Genomic DNA, 22553 nt, shown 5'->3' on the forward strand with positions numbered 1-22553 from the left:
CACATAGAAAATACATCCATACACAAGCAGGCTGTATACAGCCTTCCTTTTGAATCTCAAGAGATCATTTGTGTGTTTCTTTCCCCCTGTTCTCATGCACTGAAGTTTCAGGCTGCTTGTTTCTTCCAGCAAACAGCTTTGCCCTTGTCTGTAATTCTTCAGTATGTGAAAGCCCAGCCAGCTCAGAGGACGATTTATCCAGCTTGTAAAAGATAAGAGAGAAGAGAGAAGCTGCTCTAATCCTAAATAACACACAGGCAGTGTGCATAGAGGGGCCTGGAAGGGGGAGTTCATGCCAGAACCACAACACTGAAGAACTTGGCAGCCTTCCAGACACAGGCTGACAAGTCTGACAGGGGAAAGATACATTGATTTATTACAGAGACAGTGATAGTATGAAGTGCTGCAGTTAGCCAGAACACATTAGAATAGCTTTTTGAACTTGTAGGATGATAAAAAAAACAGGATGCAATTTTTGTTACGGAGTCTCTTTAAGCCTAACTGGACGAGAAATCTCGTCCAGTTAGGCTGCGCGCACTCCCGCGCTCTCCTTAGACGCTGCGGCTTTTCTGACTTCAAAAAGTTCCCGTCTTCATTCTTCTTCCTGGGAGCGAGATCGATCGCTCCCAGGACTTTGACTGTGGCCATCTTGTGGCCAAATAGTAAAACTACACCACATTTTTACATTACACAGATACACTTTAGTATAATAAAAATTAACTGTTTACCTCCCACACCAAAAATTACCCACACACAATTTTTAATTAAAAAAAAAATAAGAAAAAAAAAAACATAACTCGTTAACTAAGGGTCTGAACTTTTTAAATATGCATGTCAAAAGAGTATATTAATATATATTTTTAAAATTATGGGCTTGTAAATAGTGATGGACGCAAATAAAAAAAAAAATGCACCTTTATTTCCAAATAAAATATCGGCACCATACATTGTGATAGGGACATAATTTAAATGGTGTAATAAGCGGGACAAATTGGCAAATGAACTACATAGGCTTTAATTATGGTAGCATATATGAATTTCAAACTATAATGGCCAAAAGCTGAGAAATAATGATTTTTTCCATTTCTTTCTTAATATTCCTGTTTAAAATGGATTTAGAATAAATTAATTCTCAGCAAAATGTACCACCCACAGAAAGCCTAATTGGTGGCGGAAAAAACAAGGTATAGATCAATTCATTGTGATGAGTAGTGATAAAGTTATTGGCAAATGAATGTGAGGTGAAAGTTGCTCAGATGCAAAAAAAAAAAAAAAATTCAACCCTGTGGGCTTAAAGAGACTACGTAACAAAAATTGCATCCTGTTTTTTATCATCCTACAAGTTCCAAAAGCTATTCTAATGTGTTCTGGCTAACTGCAGCACTTTCTGCTATCACAGTCTCTGTAATCAATCAATGTATCTTTCCCCTGTCAGACTTGTCGGCCTGTGTCTGGAAGGCTGCCAAGTTCTTCAGTGTTGTGGTTCTGCTATGAACTCACCCTTCCAGGCCCCTCTCTGCACACTGCCTGTGTGTTATTTAGATTAGGGCAGCTTCTCTGAGCTGGCTGGGCTTTCACATACTGAGGATTACAGACAAGGGCAAAGCTGTTTGCAAGAAGAAAAGAGCAGCCTGAAACTTCAGTGCATGGGGGAAAGAAACACACAAATGATCTATTGAGATTCAAAAGGAAGGCTGTATACAGCCTGCTTGTGTATGGATGTATTTTCTATGTGTGGACATACTGTACATCAACCTACTTCCTGTTTTGGTGGCCATTTTGTTTGTTTACAAACTTTTTAAAACTGTTTTTAACTACTTTTAAAGCGGCGAGGAGCGGCGAAATTGTGACAGAGGGTAATAGGAGATGTCCCCTAACGCACTGGTATGTTTACTTTTGAGCGATTTTAACAATACAGATTCTCTTTAAGTGGTTAAAAAGTTTAGACCCTTAGGTAAATATTTACTTTTTTTTTATTGTATGGTTTTTGCTTTGTTTTTTTATATTAAACATTTTATTTGGGAATTTTTGGGAGGGTGGGATGTAAACACTAGATTTATAATGTAAATGTGTCTTGACTTTTATTTTTTTTACTTTTAGTTGTAGTTTTACTTTTTGGCCACAAGATGGCGGCCATGAGTTTGTTTACATGACGTCACTCTAAGCGTAACATACGCTTAGAGGGACGCATGGGGGAGGTAACAGCCAGAAAAAGCGCAGCTTCCGAGAGAAGCTGTCGCTTTTTCAGCGGAGGAGAGGAATCAGTGATCGGGCACCATAGCCCGATTCACTGATTGCCTGGCTAGCGAACCGCGGGCCGGGAGCGCGCGCGCACGATCGGCCGCGGGAGCATGCACGGTTCCTGGACGTAGTTTCTACGTCCAGGAACTAAAATAGGTTAAAGGACACCTCTGCTTTGGATCATCACTGAAAGCTGCTATTCTGCCATTGAAACCGGAGTGACATGTGACTGACATGATGAGATAGACATATGTATGTACAGTGCCTAGCACACAAATAACTATGCTGTGTTCCTTTTTTTTCCTTTCTCTGCCTGAAAGAGTTAAATATCAGGTATGTAAGTGGCTGACTCAGTCAGGAAGTGATTACAGTGTGACCCTCACTGATAAGAAATTCAAACTATAAAACCTTTTCCTAGCAGAAAATGGCTTCCGAGAGTAGGAAAGAGATAAAAAGGTTCAATAGTTCATAGATTTTTAGCTCTGGCATACTTCAATGAATGTGTCATTGAGCAAAAACAATAAAATAGTTAAAACTTAAAAAGTAGATTTAAACATAATATAACTGTGGAATATCTTAAGTCATTTTTAGGAGGAGGAGGATAGATACAAGTTTAATTTAATTTTCGCCTCGGGTGTCCTTTTAAAGGGCAACTGTAGTAAGAGGGATACGGAGGCTGCCATATTCTTTTCCTTTTAACCAATACCAGTTGCCTGGCAGCCCTGCTGATCCTCTGCCTCGAATACTTTTAGCCATAGATCCTGAACAAGCATGCAGCAGATCAGGTGTTTCTGACATTGTCAGATCTGACAAGATTAGCTGCATGCATGTTTCTAGGCCAAATAGATCAGCAGGTCTGCCAGGTAACTAGTATTGTCTAATGGGAAATAAATATGGCAGCCTCCATAAACCTGTCACTACAGTTGTCCTTTAAATGAGTGCGTCTGAAACTTGCAGAGTCTTTTCCACATCTACGGTTGTTGACTTGAGTACCTGATGGCAGCCTTTTTATTTTTAATCTGTGAATATACAGCACAGTGGCGTAGTAGTTAGCTCTCTCGCCTTGCAGCGCTGGGTCCCTGGTTCGCATCCCAGCCAGGGCACTATCTGCAAAGAGTTTGTATGTTCTCTCCGTGTCTGCGTGGGTTTCCTCTGGGCACTCCGGTTTCCTCCCACATGCCAAAAACATACAGATAAGTTAATTGGCTCCCCCTAAAATTGGCCCTAGACTACAGTACTTACACTACATAATATAGATATATGGCAATGGTAGGGATTAGATTGTGAGCTCCTTTGAGGGACAGTTAGTGACAAGAGATAGTATATTATATATATATATATATATATACATACACACACACACACTGTACAGCGCTGCGTAATATGTTGGCGCTATATAAATACTAATAATAATAATATTATACTCTATTGTCCTAGAAGCGGTTGTGCACATCTGTTTCTTTGCTCATATTTGGACTCATTCCAGTAGGTTAATCAGCCAACTAGCTTTAGAGAGAGTTTTTAATACTCTACTTTGGAAGGACAAATGAACTTTGAAAAGCTACACTGTAAATGTTATTTATTCTAAATGCCCCATCCCATGACACTTTGTGGAGTTGTCCTTTAACTGAAGGGAGCAGTATAGTGTAAAGGTGGCCACACAAGTTACAATTTTCTTATTTTATCTAATTTGACCAATCCAATTGTTTGATCAGAAATTTTGAAAAGATTGATTTAAACACACACACACACACACACACACACACACACACACACACACACACACACACAATATATAAAAAAAAAATATAGAAAACCCTCCTGCATAGCAACCTTTCACTCCATCAATTTTTGATCATTTTGCACTTTCATAGAACTACAATTTCCACTGTGTCACTTTTATCACCATATTCCATCTCTATACACCTAGCAATATCTCAAGATCATCATTAGCGGTTTAGCATTACAATTATCACTGAACACAACATTGCTACTTACAACTGCCTTTACCACACTTCACTTTGATACAAAACACTCAATTTCTGTTTATCAATGACATAAACAAACCAAGTACAATACAGTTACATATGATGATTCTACAAAAAAAAAAAAAAAAAAAAAAAAAAAAAATCCATTTATATTTTTTTTCACACTACATACCATATTCTTTATATTAAACACACACTGTCATTATGCCATCCTTTTTGTTTTCTATACAAACAACAAAGTTTACTCTGGTTTGACAATCCATCACACACACCATACAATTATTGGTAAAGTTGGTCTGAATTTTCCAACATGTCCAAAAAAACAAAACAAAAAGAAAAAACTGGAAATTCAACCAGATTTCACTATTGAAAACAAATAACTTGTTTTATTAAACGGATTGATTTAATTGAATTGGGGTAAAATACAAACAAATTGTGACGTGTGTGGCCACCTAAAGAGCCTTGTGTGCATTGCTAGCTTTACAATCCTGCATAGCTCTGCATTCTGCTTCATTTTATTTCTGCTTTAATTCATGCAAATTTTATTATTACATTGAATATTAACAGAACCCACTTACATCTAGATTTCTGTAGAATTCTCTTTGAGGGCCCATTTTCACTATCGCGAAATCGCATGCGTTTTTCGCATAGCAATACAAGTGAATGGGACTGTTTCCACTTGTCAGAATTCCTTTGCGTTTTTTTTTTTTTTTGCATGGCAAAATTTTGCATGGCAGAGCCATCAGAATTCGCATACTGCTATGCGAATCGCATACAATGTATTTAATAGGAAATTCGCATGAGGTTTGTGCATGCGAATTTTCATGCAAATTTGCATAGAAACAATGGAAAAGCACACCAGCACTACCATTGTTAAATTCGCATACATCGTCATCCATGCGAAGTCGCATGAAAATTCGCATAGACCCGCATGCGAAATTCGCATCCGCATGCAAATTTTTACCGTGGCGATTCGCACCGCACAAGTGGAAATCCAGCCTAAGGCTACTTACACACCAAGACGTTGCGTTTTAGGGGACGTTATGGTCTCATAATGTGCCCAACGCAACGCGTGGTGGTGTTGAAGTTGGACGTCAGATTGAGCTGCGTTATGCAGCTCTCAAATCAGCCGCTCCAGGTTAGTGATTGGAAGTCCGGATCTTTTTAAGGATTCGGATCATATGAATCGGATCATTGAAAAGATCTGGATCTTTGAACAGAATAATTTGAATCATTTTACTAGGAAAGTAGACTGGGTGAAATGACTAACAGGACAGGACTTTCCCTGCACTGTACATTCTGTATGTTCCTGTTTCTTCCAGACAGACATCCACTGTGAACCGAATCTTTCATTGTGATGATCTGGATGATTCGACTCACAAAAAAGATCTGGATCAATTGAACAATTCATTCATGATCCGGACAACACTACAGTCCTACCACGAGTCTCTGCAGCGCAGTGAATATTAACCACTTTGAATCCCTTGCTACGCTTATCTACTCCCCACAAAACTTTATCTGAAGCTCAGGGGAGTAGATAGGCGTACTTGTGGTAAACAGTGTGCTGTATGCCCAATAAGCCATCTGATTATGTATATAGGGTATCATTTTAACCGTGACAAGTGAGAGAATAGATTTTGTGGTGTTTGACAACTGAGGGCTAAGTCATGTAATTTTTTTTTTTTAACCGGAAAACTGAATGAAAAGCAAAAAACAAAACAAAACACTTATTTTCATGTACTCTATACCCCTAAATAAATACTTGTAAAAAAAAAAAAAAAAAACCAAAAGTGACAGCATTGAAAAGAGAATACATAGTTACCCTAGGGACTTATGTATGCCATGAGAGTGCATTACTTTTAGGCCTGGAACCCACTGAAATCAGCAAACGCAAAACTCAACTGCTAGCGTTTTGTCTGAGCGGTTTGCAAGCGGATTCATGCGCGTTTTTGGTAGTGTTTTGCAACATTGTATTTTTTTGCCCAGCGGGTGCGTAGCGTTTTGCGTTTTGATCCTGATTGGTCCTGTGAATTATTATTAATTTTGTTACAGTGTGCTGAACCGCAAAACGCTAGCAAAACCGCTCAGTTTAGGTTTTGCTGAGCGTTTCAATACTTTACATTGAAGCGCTAACGCTCCCAAAATGCTGCAGGTCCTGCGTTTGCGTTTCTGGGAAACGCAAACGCTCCTGTGGAAGTTGCCCCATCCATTAACATTAGCCCAGCATTTTGGCAAACTGCTAGCGTATCGCAGTGCTGCCAAAACGCTGCCAAAAGCGCTCCTGTGGGTTCCAGCCCTAAATCATGAAGATAAGGGCTTTTAATTACTGATAGAGTACAATGAGAAAACAAAAAACACAAACCAGAAACTAATAGATTATCGCCATACATTGTACTAGGAACATTATTTAAATGTTGAGATAACCAGGACAAATTAGCAAATACAATGTGTGGGTTTTACCTATGGTAACATTGTTTATTTGAAAACTATAGTGGATGGAAATGGAGAAAGAGTATTTTTTTTCTCATTTTTCCCTTTAAAATGCACAGATAATAACAATTACTAAAAAGCAAATATCACCCTCACAAAGCATAATTTGTGGCAAAAAAAAAAAACGATATACATCTGATGAGTAGCAATAAAGTTATTGGTGAATGAATGGGAGGAGCGCTGAAATGTGAAAATTGCTCTGGTTTTTTAGCAAAAAACCCTGTGGTGCTGAAGTGGTTAATTAGCCATGTGGCTGGCTGCTGAGGAGGAAGGGAGACCTCCTCCTCCAACATTACTGAGCATGTGCAAGCAGTCTAACGCTGCTTAGCCCAGTATAACGTACAGCATGCAGCACTTTGTTTAAACGTGCTGCGTTACTATATAACGCAACGTGGGCACTGTGAACAGCACAATTGATTTTACAGTGCTGTGAGTTAGGCTGCGTTACTGGCTGCTGTAACGTGGGACTTTAACGTCCCACTGTGAAACCAGCCTAAATGTATAGGACAACTTTTGGTTTAGTGGAAAAAAAAAAAAAAAAAAAAAAAAAAAAAAAAAAAAAAAAAAAAAAAAAAAAAAAAAACACACTTGTCAGCCTTCTTTCTTTTTGCGATCTGTACAACATATACATCTATATAACACACACACACACACACACACACACTAATAGGTTGTTATGTACATTTGTACTATGTGGCACTTGCAGGGAAAGAGTGTCCGTGAAAGTGATTGATGGTGTTTATTGGTGTTGCAGATTTCTCTCCTTTGCACTGTCATTTAGCAGATCCACACTGGGATTTGCTGTTGTCCCTGAGGCGGGCGTCTCAGTGCTTGACACACGTGGTGTTACAGCCACAGCAAATGGGCTGCATGTAAATTTCACTGGTGGGCAGCAGACAATTAGGCAACAAGGGTGCAGTTGAGTCATCTGTTTAAAGGCTCCTTAGCCCTTTGGTTCTTGGTAGCCATGAGCTGTCTTGGTATTTCATAGTACTGGTCAAATCCCTATCCCATTGAGCAGTGGTGCCCATTAGGTAGATTGTGATCTACCGGTAGATCGCGAAGGACTTTGTGGTAGATCCCGATCCCACTACATTTTCCATTCTGTATATACAAATGTGCTCCTAAAATTGTACATAGATCATTTTGACTTTCTATTTTTTTAACCACTTCCCGACCGCCCACTACACAGGGGCGGCGGCGAAGTGGAGCCCTGCAGGACGGCCTCACCCACAGAGGCGGCGGTCCATTTAAGGGCATGGGCGGAGCGATCGCGTCATCCGTGACGCGATCCTCCGCCGGCGCCTGTCACCGTTCGCTCGCCGCAACATCCCGCCGGCTATACGGAAGCGCCGGCGGGATGTTAACCCCGCGATCGCCGCATACAAAGTGTATAATACACTTTGTAATGTTTACAAAGTGTATTATACATGCTGCCTCCTGCCCTGGTGGTCCCAGTGTCCGAGGGACCACCAGGGCAGGCTGCAGCCACCCTAGTCTGCACCCAAGCACACTGATTTCTCCCCCCCCTGCCCCAGATCGCCCACAGCACCCATCAGACCCCCCCCCTGCCCACCCCCCAGACCCCTGTTTGCACCCAATCACCCCCCTAATCACCCATCAATCACTCCCTGTCACTATCTGTCAACGCTATTTTTTTTTTTATCCCCCCCCCCCTGCTCCCTGCCCCCTCCTGATCACCCCCCACCCCTCAGATTCTCCCCAGACCCCCCCCCCCCAGACCACCCCCCCCTGTTTACTGTATGCATCTATCCCCCTGATCACCTGTCAATCACCTGTCAATCACCTGTCAATCACCCGTCAATCACCCCCTGTCACTGCCACCCATCAATCAGCCCCTAACCTGCCCCTTGCGGGCAATCTGATCACCCCCCCACACCAATAGATCGCCCACAGATCCGACATCAGATCACCTCCCAAATCCATTGTTTACATCTATTCTCTCCTCTAAACACCCACTAATTACCCATCAATCACCCATCAATCACCCCCTATCACCACTTGTCACTTTTACCTATCAGATCAGACCCTAATCTGCCCCTTGCGGGCACCCAATCACCCGCCCACACGCTCAGATTGCCCTCTGACCCCCCCTTATCAATTCACCAGTGCATTAATTACATCTGTTCTTCCCTGTAATAACCCACTGATCACCTGTCAATCACCTGCCAATCACCTATCACCCATCAATCACCCCCTGTCACCCCCTGTCACTGCCACCCATCAATCAGCCCCTAACCTGCCCCTTGCGGGCAATCTGATCACCCACCCACACCATTAGATCGCCCGCAAACCCGCCGTCAGATTACCTCCCAAATGTATCGTTTACATCTGTTATCTTCTCTAAACACCCACTAATTACCCATCAATCACCCCCTATCACCACCTGTCACTGTTACCTATCAGATCAGACCCTAATCTGCCCCTTGCGGGCACCCAATCACCCGCCCACACGCTCAGATTGCCCTCAGACCCCCCCCCCCCTTATCAATTCGCCAGTGCATTAATTACATCTGTCCTTCCCTGTAATAACCCACTGATCACCTGTCAATCACCTGCCAATCACCTATCACCCATCAATCACCCCCTGTCACTGCCACCCAACAATCAGCCCCTAACCTGCCCCTTGCGGGCAATCTGATCACCCACCCACACCAATAGATCGCCCGCAGATCCGACATCAGATCACCACCCAAGCGCAGTGTTTCCATCTATTCTCTCCTCTAAACACCCACTAATTACCCATCAATCACTCCCTATCACCACCTGTCACTGTTACCTATCAGATCAGACCCTAATCTGCCCCTTGCGGGCACCCAATCGCCCGCCTACACGCTCAGATTGCCCTCAGACCCCCCCTTATCAATTCGCCAGTGCAATATTTACATCTGTTCTCCCCTGTAATAACCCACTGATTACCTGTCAATCACCTATCAATCACCCATCAATCACCCCCTGTCACTGCCACCCATCAATCACCCCCTGTCACTGCCACCCATCAATCAGCCCCTAACCTGCCCCTTGCGGGCAAACTGATCACCCACCCACACCAATAGATCGCCCGCAGATCCGACATCAGATCACCACCCAAGCGCAGTGTTTCCATCTATTCTCTACCCTAAACACCCACTAATTACCCATCAATCACCCCCTGTCACTGCTACCTATCAGATTAGACCCCTATCTGCCCCTAGGGCACTCAATCACCCGCCCACACCCTCAGAATGCCCTCAGACCCCAGCCCTGATCACCTCGCCAGTGCATTGCTTGCATCCATTCCCCCCTCTAATCACACCTTGAGACACCCATCAATCACCTCCTGTCACCCCCTAGCACACCTACCCATCAGATCAGGCCCCAATTTGCCCCGTGTGGGCTCCTGATCACTCGGCCAAACCCTCAGACCCCCTTCCGATCACCTCCCCAGTGCATGGATTGCATCTATTTTCCCCTCTAACCACCCCCTGAGACACCCATCAATCACCTCCTGTCACCCCCCTAGCACTCCTATCCATCAGATCAGGCCTAATACAACCTGTCATCTAAAAGGCCACCCTGCTTATGACCGGTTCCACAAAATTCGCCCCCTCATAGACCACCTGTCATCAAAATTTGCAGATGCTTATACCCCTGAACAGTCATTTTGAGACATTTGGTTTCCAGACTACTCACGGTTTTGGGCCTGTAAAATGCCAGGGCGGTATAGGAACCCCACAAGTGACCCCATTTTAGAAAAAAAAGACACCCCAAGGTATTATGTTAGGTGTATGACGAGTTCATAGAAGATTTAATTTTTTGTCAAAAGTTAGCGGAAATTAATTTTTATTGGTTTTTTTTCACAAAGTGTCATTTTTCACTAACTTGTGACAAAAAATAAAATCTTCTATGAACTCGCCATACACCTAACGGAATACCTTGGGGTGTCTTCTTTCTAAAATGGGGTCACTTGTGGGGTTCCTATACTGCCCTGGCATTTTAGGGGCCCTAAACCGCGAGGAGTAGTCTAGAAAACAAATGCTTCAAAATGACCTGTGAATAGGACGTTGGGCCCCTTAGCGCACCTAGGCTGCAAAAAAGTGTCACACATGTGGTACCGCCGTACTCAGGAAAAGTAGTATAATGTGTTTTGGGGTGTATTTTTACACATACCCATGCTGGGTGGGAGAAATTTCTATGTAAATGGACAATTGTGTGTAAAAAAATCAAACAATTGTCATTTACAGAGATATTTCTCCCACTTAGCATGGGTATGTGTAAAAATACACCCCAAAACGCATTATACTACTTCTCCTGAGTACAGCGGTACCACATGTGTGGCACTTTTTTACACCCTAAGTACGCTAAGGGGCCCAAAGTCCAATGAGTACCTTTAGGATTTCACAGGTCATTTTGCGACATTTGGTTTCAAGACTACTCCTCACGGTTTAGGGCCCCTAAAATGCCAGGGCAGTATAGGAACCCCACAAATGACCCCATTCTAGAAAGAAGACACCCAAAGGTATTCCGTACGGAGTATGGTGAGTTCATAGAAGATTTTATTTTTTGTCACAAGTTAGCGGAAAATGACACTTTGTGAAAAAAAACTATTAAAATCAATTTCCGCTAACTTGTGACAAAAAAATAAAAACTTCTATGAACTCACCATACTCCTAACGGAATACCTTGGGGTGTCTTCTTTCTAAAATGGGGTCATTAGTGGGGTTCCTATACTGCCCTGGCATTTTAGGGGCCCTAAACCGTGAGGAGTAGTCTTGAAACAAAAATGACCTGTGAAATCCTAAAGGTACTCATTGGACTTTGGGCCCCTTAGTGCAGTTAGGGTGCAAAAAAGTGCCACACATGTGGTATCGCCGTACTCGGGAGAAGTAGTACAATGTGTTTTGGGGTGTATTTTTACACATACCCATGCTGGGTGGGAGAAATACCTCTGTAAATGACAATCTTTTGATTTTTTTTACACACAATTGTCCATTTACAGAGGTATTTCTCCCACCCAGCATGGGTATGTGTAAAAATACACCCCAAAACACATTGTACTACTTCTCCCGAGTATGGCGATACCACATGTGTGGCACTTTTTTGCACCCTAACTGCGCTAAAGGGCCCAAAGTCCAATGAGTACCTTTAGGATTTCACAGGTCATTTTGCGACATTTGGTTTCAAGACTACTCCTCACGGTTTAGGGCCCCTAAAATGCCAGGGCAGTATAGGAACCCCACAAATGACCCCATTTTAGAAAGAAGACACCCCAAGGTATTCCGTTAGGAGTATGGTGAGTTCATAGAAGATTTTATTTTTTGTCAAAAGTTAGCGGAAATTGATTTTAATTGTGTTTTTTCACAAAGTGTCATTTTCCGCTAACTTGTGACAAAAAATAAAATCTTCTATGAACTCGCCATACTACTAACGGAATACCTTGGGGTGTCTTCTTTCTAAAATGGGGTCATTTGTGGGGTTCCTATACTGCCCTGGCATTTTAGGGGCCCTAAACCGTGAGGAGTAGTCTTGAAACGAAATTTCTCAAAATGACCTGTGAAATCCTAAAGGTACTCATTGGACTTTGGGCCCTTTAGCGCAGTTAGGGTGCAAAAAAGTGCCACACATGTGGTATCGCCGTACTCAGGAGAAGTAGTATAATGTGTTTTGTGGTGTATTTTTACACATACCCATGCTGAGTGGGAGAAATATCTCTGTAAATGGACAATTGTGTGTAAAAAAAATTAACAAATTGTCATTTACAGAGATATTTCTCCCACCCAGCATGGGTATGTGTAAAAATACACCCCAAAACACATTATACTACTTCTCCTGAGTACGGCAATACCACATGTGTGGCACTTTTTTGCAGCCTAACTGCGCTAAGGGGTCCAAAGTCCAATGAGCACCTTTAGGCTTTACAGGGGTGCTTACAATTTAGCACCCCCCAAAATGTCAGGACAGTAAACACACCCCACAAATGATCCCATTTTGGAAAGTAGACCCTTCAAGGTATTCAGAGAGGGGCATGGTGAGTCCGTGGCAGATTTCATTTTTTTTTGTCGCAAGTTAGAAGAAATGGAAACTTTTTTTTTTTTTTTTTTCCTCACAAAGTGTCATTTTCCGCTTACTTGTGACAAAAAATAATATCTTCTATGAACTCACTATGCCTCTCAGTGAATACTTTGGGATGTCTTCTTTCCAAAATGGGGTCATTTGGGGGGTATTTATACTATCCTGGAATTCTAGCCCCTCATGAAACATGACAGGGGGTCAGAAAAGTCAGAGATGCTTGAAAATGGGAAAATTCACTTTTGGCACCATAGTTTGTAAACGCTATAACTTTTACCCAAACCAATAAATATACACTGAATGTTTTTTTTTTTATCAAAAACATGTTTGTCCACATTTTTCGCGCTGCATGTATACAGAAATTTTACTTTATTTGAAAACTGTCAGCACAGAAAGTTAAAAAAATCATTTTTTTGCCAAAATTCATGTCTTTTTTGATGAATATAATAAAAAGTAAAAATCGCAGGAGCAATCAAATAGCATCAAAAGAAAGCTTTATTAGTGACAAGAAAAGGAGCCAAAATTCATTTAGGTGGTAGGTTGTATGAGCGAGCAATAAACCGTGAAAGCTGCAGTGGTCTGAATGGAAAAAAAGTGGCCGGTCCTTAAGGGGGGTAAAGCCCTAGGTCCTCAAGTGGTTAAAGTAGGTCACAAGTCGAAAAAGTGTGGGCACCTCTGCCATAGAGCCATATCGATCTATACCATGTACTGTTGAGGACCGAAAAGTCAGAAACTGGCTGTAAGCATGTTGGATTGATGTTGCTCTGTAAAATTTATTAGCTACAGGCTCACTACACACCAGCAGTTCTGGATGTGAAGCCTTGTTTTCAGGGGCAGAAAAATGATTTGCATATTCAGGATCAGGAGTGATGCATCATGGGAAACCATGACCGCTTACTTATAGCTGAATTATTGCAAATGCCTTCTGCTTTAAAGAAGGTAAAGTTACATTTCCTTCAGAGGATATAAAAAGGGGGGAGGGGTTTCGGAGGGTCTACCTTCTCTCTCTCTTTCTCTCAAAATGGGCAAGTATGAGTTAAAGGGACTCAGAGCTGAAAATATTAAAAAGATTTATACATACCTGGGGCTTCCTCCAGCCCCATCCGCTCAGATCGCTTCCACCCCACCATCCTCCACTGCCCGCAGCTTCGGGAACCGGGTCCCGTCACGTCAGTCGGTTCCAGTCTACGCAGGAGAAGTGCGCTCTCTACGTATGGATAGGGCTGGTGGAAGCCTCAGGTATGTATAAATCTTCTTAATATTTTCAGCTTTGGTACTCTTGTACATGTTACGAATAAGGTACACAAAGAATAATGGGAGAAATAGCTATCAATGTTGTGAAAGCCAGTTAGGGCCCTTACACATGAGCAGTTTCCAAGCATCAGCAAGCAGTTGTGAGAGTTTGACAGTCATAGCTGCCTATCAATTGCTCGTGTGAAAGGGCCCGCAAGGCTCATACACACATCAGACTATAGTCTTTGGAAAATGAAAGATCACAGACCAATCTTACCACCCTTCATGTAGTATGAGCGCCATACTCTACACAGTCTTTTCTACGGAGCTGAACTCCGCATCAAAAAAAAAAAATCTTTGCAAGATGCTGCACACAAAGATGCTGTACAGACACAAAAGATCTGTAGCTGCAAAAGTTATGTTCCTGCCAAAAATCCATTCCTGCAAATTGCAATGATAGTCTATGAGATCTGCAGATCATCATACACACATGATTTAACTGACATTCATCTGCAGATCAAGCAATCATCTGCAGATCTAAAAATCCATCCTGGTGGATCTGATCTGCAGATGAATGTCAGTTAAATCATGTGTGTATGATGATCTGCAGATCTCATAGACTATCATTGCAATTTGCAGGAATGGATTTTTGGCAGGAACATAACTTTTGCAGCTACAGATCTTTTGTGTCTGTACAGCATCTGTGTGTGCAGCATCTTGCAAAGATTTTTTTCTAATGTGGAGTTCAGCTCCATAGAAAAGACTGTGTAGAGTATGGCTCTCATACTACATGAAGGGTGGTAAGATTGGTCTGTGATCTTTCATTTTCAAAATACTATGGTCTGATGTGTGTATGTGGCCTAACTGTCAGGAATATTTCACAGAGAAAGCCCTGAAAGGACCTTATAAACAAAAAGCAAGAGAATAATACAAAGATGGAGCCTTTGATCCAGTGTTCAGCTTGCTATGTATAATAATGTACTTTCCTCACTACTAAGTTCTGAGCAAGAAGCCAGAACAATGCTGAAGTGGAACCTACATATTCATACTTGAAACTCTGTCAAAAGCTGTAATTTTGTGATTATGCATTCCAGAGTCTGGCAGGGAGGATTTGGGTGCCATCCTGCTCTAGTCCCTGGTCAGCTCTGAAAGTTTCTGCTTTCAGAAGATCACACCGTCAGAACCAGTGTGGCCAACCTTTCAATTCATTTTTATTAACAAAGATATAAACGTTTACTGACAATGGATATTTTTTACTGACATCTGAAAAAAAAACAAAAAAAAAAAAACACACCTTTAGGACAGTATTTATAGGAAATATGTTTTAATGAACGATGCTGAAAGGAAGAGATGTAATGACACTGATTGTATAAGAGGTACCATTTACTTAGTGTAGTCTTTTACTGTAAATGATCATCCCAAGTTGCTCAGGGAGTTTTCCACTGCTTGCATTTTAATGTAGGTTTCAGAATAGTTAGACATAGTTACGGGAGGGTTCGCAAGAAGCATAAGTTAGGGAAGCTGATAGTAGAATATCAGTAACATTACTTATATTCTAACATTTGGCATGATTTTGCAATCAAATTACTGGGCATCCCTTTGTACGCAGGAAAACCATTATAGTGAGCTCAATCACTATGAGGGAGAGATGACCATCCACACATGGCTTCTGTGTTTGACAACAACCCCTCAGAGGCAGATCATCCACAAAGCAACATAGGCAGGTGCCTAGGGCCTGGTGGGTATCCAGGAGCCTGACTGGCGCCTTTTCTAGCACCCCCCCCATTATCAATCTTACCTTACCAAGGAAGCCAACTGGCCAGCAGCAGGATGAGCTTAGGGCTCCATTTCATGTTAATCCTTCTTTGCCCTCAAAGCATAGGTACTCCTTGGTTTTCCTTTGTGGTACTGTTTCAGTGCTACCAAAAGTGCTCTATGATGCTTTTTATGGGTGCATATTATTTCGGCGCCGCTCAGTTTGGCGCAGGGAGAGCCGAATGACGGCTCTCCCTGCTGCCGCTAAACTCTGAGGCGGCGTTACATACTATTCCCCCTCAGAGTTGTCGTAACTTGGAGGGAGATGTAATTCGGGGTCTGGCAGCCGACAGAGCCCTGAATTACTGCTACGCGGGGTGCGCATCATAACATTGCTGCTATGACGGTGCCCAGTTTTGGCGCTTGGCTCTCAGAGCCACACGCCGAAATGAACTGATCCGCCTTATTTGCCCTCAACGAATAGGTACACCTTGGTTTTCCTTTGAGGTACTGTTTCAGTGGTACCAAAAGTGTTCTATGATGCTTTTTATGCCTTCTGTTTGGAGATCTGAAATTAGAGGAATATGGAGACATTTATTTCCTTTTAAACAATACCAGTTACTTCACAGTGCTGCTGATTTATTTGGCTGTAGTAGTGTCTGAATCACACACCTGAAGCAGTCATGCTGCTAAACCAGTCAGACTTCAGTCAGAGCACCTGATCTGCATGCTTGCTTAGGGTCTTTGGCTAAAAGTATTAAGAGACAGGATCAGCAGGGCAGCCGGGCATTCTGCATTATTTAAGAGGAAGTAGGCCTGAACAATTTTAGGAAAAAATTGAATTGAGCGATTTCTGTCTGAAATTGCAATTTCAATTCACGATTTCCTTCAAATCAAGCTTTGCTCCCTGTCTGTGCCTGTTTGTTCCCCCTCTATCCCCCTGTCTCTTTGTGCCCCCTTTGCCTCCTATGGGTCTTTGTCTTGCCCCCTTTGTGTCTCTGTGCCCGCTGTCTCTCTGTGTCTCTCTCTGTGCCCATTGTGTCCCCCAAGCTGCATCAGTACTGGACATAGCTTACAGCATGAGTCCAGCGATGCCCGTCTATCCACTTCGCCTCCTGCAGGCTCTAATGCACAGAATACTTCCATGTATGTCATGTGACATACAGGAACCCAGAGTTTTGCCAAGCACAAGAGCCGGCAGACGGCGATAGAGGACGGACAGCGTTTCGACCTGTGCGGAAGGTATGCCCAATGCCGCATGCGTTGGGACTTTGGGGAAGTTTGAAGCCACTTCTTCAAACTTCCCCATGTGGAAACGACGTGATCGCAATAATTGCCGCTTTCACGATTCCGAAATTGTGATCTTGGTGATCACGATTTCGGTTTAAATTCGATTTATCTTTCAGGCCTAAGAGGAAGTAAATATGGCAGCCTCCATATCCCCCTCACTTCAGGTGTCCTTTATGGAATGTGCTGGCCAGACTTTAGGGAGAAGAGCTCTCACTTCCAAGGAGCATGAATGAAATATTTTTATGTTTCAGAGGCTTTCATGTGGTGGATTTGAGATGAGCCTCTTGATTAGTCAGTTTAGCACAGTTATTTTAAGTGTATCTGGTGGGGGGGGGGGGGGGGGGGGGTTTAACGGGACAGGAGTACTTACCTCAGAAGAGGGAAGCCTCTCATTAATCCAGAGGCTTTATACGTCCCCCTTGCAACCTCTTCTTTGTCAAGGGCTTGTCACAGTGTGCACAGGTCCACGCTCCCATCCAAGAACAAGCACGTTGACCCTACACGGGCAGGACACCTCGCTCCCAAGCAGTAGCATGGAGCCAAACATCAGGCTCAGCATTTTCTGCCAAGCAGCTCCAAGCTACTGCGCAGGCGCAAAGCGTGCTGCGCAGCACGGCCTCACTCATTTACGGATGGGAGCGTGGCTGCGAACTTCCAGACGGTCCTGGTGTCCAGTGGTGGTTTCTAGTAGGACGTGGGAAGCCCCTGGAGGATCCAGAGGCTTCCCTCTAACAAGTTAAGTATCTAGCTTTTTCTCCTAAGCAGTGTCAGACTGGGAGATGGGAAAGCTGAGGAAATCCACTTGCTGGCCAAGCAGCAGTAATCAGGTGTTGCTGCTCACAGTGCAGACTTGCTGCAGGTTTCTATTGGGAGTTATAACACAGGGTTAGGGCTGGTGCACACCAAAACCCGCTAGCAGATCCGCAAAATGCTAGCAGATTTTGAAACACTTTTTCTTCTTTTTCTGTAGCGTTTCAACTAGCATTTTGCGGTTTTGTCTAGCGGTTTTGGTGTAGTAGATTTCCTGTATTGTTACAGTAAAGCTGTTACTGAACAGCTACTGTAACAAAAAACGCCTGCAAAACCGCTCTGAAGTGCCGTTTTTCAGAGCGGTTTGCGTTTTTCCTATACTTAACATTGAGGCAGAAACGCATCCACAATCCAAAAAATGCCTCACCCAGGCATTTTTCGTTTCTGCAAAATGCCTCCCGCTCTGGTGTGCACCACCCCATTGAGATACATTGACCAAGCAGATCCGCAGCCGCAAGCGGATCGGAAAACGCCCAAAAAGCCACTCGGTGTGCACCAGCCCTTACTGCTGCTTGTCCAGCAGGTGGATTGCCTCAGCTTTTCCAGCTCCCAGTCTGACACTGTTCCAAAGGATCTTACAGGTTTGCTTTTAAAGCACACCTGAACTCAGAGGGAAATGGAGGCTGACGAATGTATTTCCTTTTAAACAATGCCTCCAATATTTTTAGCAATAGACCCTGAACAAGCATACAGAGCAGATGTTTTCTGATTAAAATCTAACTGGATTAGCCACATGTTTGTTTCAGATGCTACTGCAGCCAAAGAGATCAGCAGGATGCCAGGCAGCAGGTATTTAAAAAAAGAAAGCAATATGGCAGCCACCATATCCCCCTCAGTTCAGGTGTAAGTAAGCTTCATGGTTTTATAAATAACACATTTTAATATTATGATTAAATGTTTTTCACTTACAAAATTTCTCAAATGCAGATTGTTAAAATATTTTATAGAAAAAGTTGGATACAATAAGTAAAAATCACTTCAACATCATAAAGGAGTAGATAACTGAGGGAATTTAGGGTTTTTATTGGCCCTGGGGGCAGATGGCTTCCTGCTTCACAATTTTGGTAAGCTAGCCAGCATTTATGAGCAAAATTGTCACTGGCAACTTCACAAGATTTTGTCAAACTTCAGATGCATTTTGCAAAACTAGCATTCTAACAAACATTTGATTAGACAAAATGGGCTCTATTCACAGTCACACATGCTGTAAGAGATTTTTTTACCGCTATATTACCGCCAGTGATAATTTCCGCATTTTTTCCACATTCACTAAAAATGTTCCGCATGTTTCCCGCATGCGGGAACAATGCGTAAAAAAATTTGGGAAACGTGTAATTACATAGTAAACATGCGGAAAAAAAGTGGAATTAAAAAAAACAAAAACACAACTTGTCCAAAAAAATACAAATAAAGTCCAGCAAACACGGGACTCAAGGCTCCAGACTCCATTTTAGGTGGACCCAAAATACAAAATTTCAGAAATAAAATCTATTTTCAAAATTATAATAGCACATTTTTTCAGCTGCATGATGACAAATATAAAATATTTTACATTTATTGGAGGAACCCCTCCCTTCCTTTCATATTGCCGGGATTTTTCCGACAAACTGGTGGAGGAGATAAAAAACAAAAACACAAACACAGGCTGCTACAGATGATGTCACAGGGGAGGTGATCTCAGCTTGTGTGAGATTTCACATAGACAATGCCCCTGCGAGGGAGGGTAGCTGATGACACACACCCATGATCTGAAACTTCCTACTAATCTCAGAAGTAATGGCTGCCACCTGTATAACCCTAGTTATGAAAAGAGAAGGGTGAAAAGCATGCACTGAAATGCTCATAGGCTTCAAGGAGTGTTTTATCTTTGTTAGTGTCAGAGTGGTGCAACTAAATATTTTGAATTAAAAAAAAATGTTTGGTTTGGGTCTGCTTTAAAGGACTTACGAGGCCAAAATCGTTAAAAAAAATCAAGTACCTGGAAGATGTTTAAATGCACGGAGGGCGTCGTCCGTGCCCTCCGTGCAGTTCCGCCGGGTCCCCTTCCTGAAAGCGCCCCCCGTGCCGGTCGCGACCCCACAGGCGGGTCGGGCTCTCATGCCGCTCCCAATATGGCCGCCGGAGCTGGCCACGGCTGCGCAGTCCGCATTGCCGCGAGTGCGGCTGCGCAGCTTTAGAGCCAACCCCTCCGATCCACGCTACAGTGCGTAGTTCGGAGGGCTGGACCTAGAGCTGTGCTGCCGCACTCGCAGCAATGCGGACTGTGCAACCGCAGCCAGCTCCGGCGGCCATATTGGGAGCGGCATGAGAGCCCGACCTGGTCTGTGGGGTCGCGATCGGCACGGGGCGCTTTCAGGAAGGGGACCCGGCGGAACTGCACGGAGGGTGTGGACGGCGTCCTCCGTGCATTTAAACATCTTCCAGGTACTTGATTTTTTTAACGATTTTGGCCTCGTAAGTCCTTTAAGTCAATGGGAAGCGAAATATATTGCCAAGTACTAGTAGGTGATAAAAAGGGAAAAAAAAAATTCGGTGGTTAAGTCAAAAATAAGGAACCTCCTTTTTTTGTGAATTTAGATTTTTTTTGCGGGAACTACCGACTTTTACCACATTTTTTTACGCATGCGGATAATTAATGCATAAAATTTTACACATGCGGTAAATGTTCATGTGTGCAATTTTGTGAATGTCAAGATGGTCTCATTTCAGTCGGGAATTTACCGCAAGTGAATTTCCGCATGCGGAAAATGGCTTGTGAATAGAGCCCAATACGTAATTGATCGCAAATCAAAGTGAAATTTTAAACACTGTGATCAATAAATCATGTATTTTGATATCAAAGAATGCAACAGCAATGTTGTTGTGTTTTTTTTTTTAAACCGTAGAATAGTCGTGCTAACGGTAAACATATATACCATACAATTCTTTTGCTCAATTAAATTTTTGGTTTGATATTCATCGCCTATGCCTGCTAACTTGACTGTTAGGTTCGCTGAGCAAGATTGGGAGTGATTTGCTTTGATACTGAACCTGTCAATTTCACTTGCTTATCCTCAGTCATAAACAGGTCAATTAGGACCCAATATGCCTAGCTGATGGATCGCTATTCATTTAGAATTCCGCTTAGTAGTGATCAACTCCTATCATGGCAAGTGCAATTCTTATTCAGTTCAATTCGGTTTCAGCAGAAAAGTTTCCAAGCATGAACCAAACTGCAAGTGTTGTACTGCTCAATGCAGGGCAAAGCTATGGGCCATAGATCCCCCACCACTCCTGTCCTGCCCCCATCCCACAGAGATTTCCAAAAATGTCCAATCAGGATAGATAAACAGCACAAAAATGATTGAAAGTCAATTGGAGAGGTATGTAGGGGCAATAGATTACTGTCAGATTCAAGTGATCAAAATCGATGTGTGTATGGCCATAGATATGGTTTGCCTAACTCAGGGGTGATACAATTAAAGCTAATTAGTTCAGCAATGACAGAAATCAATTGTGAACATCACAAATAGAACTCAAAGGCTTTTGTGCATTGTAGATTGTCCAAATGATCAGTGCTATCATGGAAGAAAAGTTAACTATAGAGCTACCTGGCTGGTACACTTCAATGCTTTCCTGAGGACAGGTCACAGACTATTCATTCCAGCCCCCAGCCTGTGTCTGACGGCTCTACATGCTGAGCTAAAGTGAAGGGAGGAGGGGAGAGGGAGGAGGCAGGAGGCAGAGAAACATGTTGTGTGCCTGTGTGTGTAATTCCGTATCTCCGTAGTAGAGCATTGCTGCAGAGAGCTTGTTTTCAGGGACTCTATGAGTTACATGTGAACAGGGGAAATACATTACTTTATTTACAAACTGTCTGTAAATTTACTGCCGGTTGGCAACACTGGCCAGAAGTGCAATCAGTGAGCTATGAGTTTTATCCCAACAAGTCAACAGACTGTTCCTCAGTCCCCACATCACACAGGAAATCCAGGCATCCCCTTTCCTCACCTCCCACTCCCATTCCTGCTGGACGTACCTGACTGACGTCATCAAGGTGCTTGTGGGGGTCACTGGAAGCTGCCGGTCCGGGCCCCTCCAACTGCACTGAAACCTTCCTAGTCTGACGTCACTACTTAAGCCCGCCCTTTTCGCAGCAAGGTACTGCCTGCAGAACAGCACTTCACCTCTGAATTGACAGGATTGGGCGGGGCTCGGTGGCTGCGGACCTCATCTCATTGGTTGCCCCTATGTGGGTGGGGCCATATGCAGTTCTTTGCTGCAGTGAAATGAAAAGTTAACCCGTTGTCTGCAGTTGTAAGTGGAAGGGAATGCTGACCAGTGTTGGCAACTATAAGTACATACAGACAGTCCGTAAATAAAATGATTTATCTCCCCTGTCCTTGTCATCCGCAAGTAAGACTTTCTGCAACAATGCTTTGTTACACAGATAAGGAATTATTACACATACACACAGGCACACGCAGTGTTTCTCTCCCACCTGCCTCCTCCCTCACCCCTCCTCCCTTCACTTTAGCTCAGCATGTAGAGCCTTCAGACACAGGCTGGGGGCTGGAATGACTAGTCTGTGACCTGTCCACACAGGACCAGTTTGCTAACACGAAAGGATTGAAGCATGCAAGCAAGTTACATCTGTAGTTAACATTTGTACTATGAGAACACCATCATTTGGACAAT

General features: G+C 43.1%; 1 protein-coding gene across 1 annotated transcript in view; it reads right to left on the reverse strand.

Annotated features, from left to right (window-relative positions):
* The window catches only part of EPB41 (erythrocyte membrane protein band 4.1), a 228181-nt gene extending 206198 nt beyond the window's left edge, over nt 1-21983 (reverse strand). Inside the window, exon 1 of the mRNA XM_068269163.1 lies at nt 21895-21983. Within this exon, the coding sequence (XP_068125264.1) occupies nt 21895-21908 (14 nt within the window). The 5' untranslated portion in view covers nt 21909-21983. The remainder of the gene's footprint in view (nt 1-21894) is intronic.
* Between the last annotated feature and the right edge of the window lie 570 nt (nt 21984-22553).

The sequence above is a fragment of the Hyperolius riggenbachi genome, chromosome 2 (genome assembly GCF_040937935.1).
Source record: "Hyperolius riggenbachi isolate aHypRig1 chromosome 2, aHypRig1.pri, whole genome shotgun sequence".
NCBI lineage: Eukaryota > Metazoa > Chordata > Amphibia > Anura > Hyperoliidae > Hyperolius > Hyperolius riggenbachi.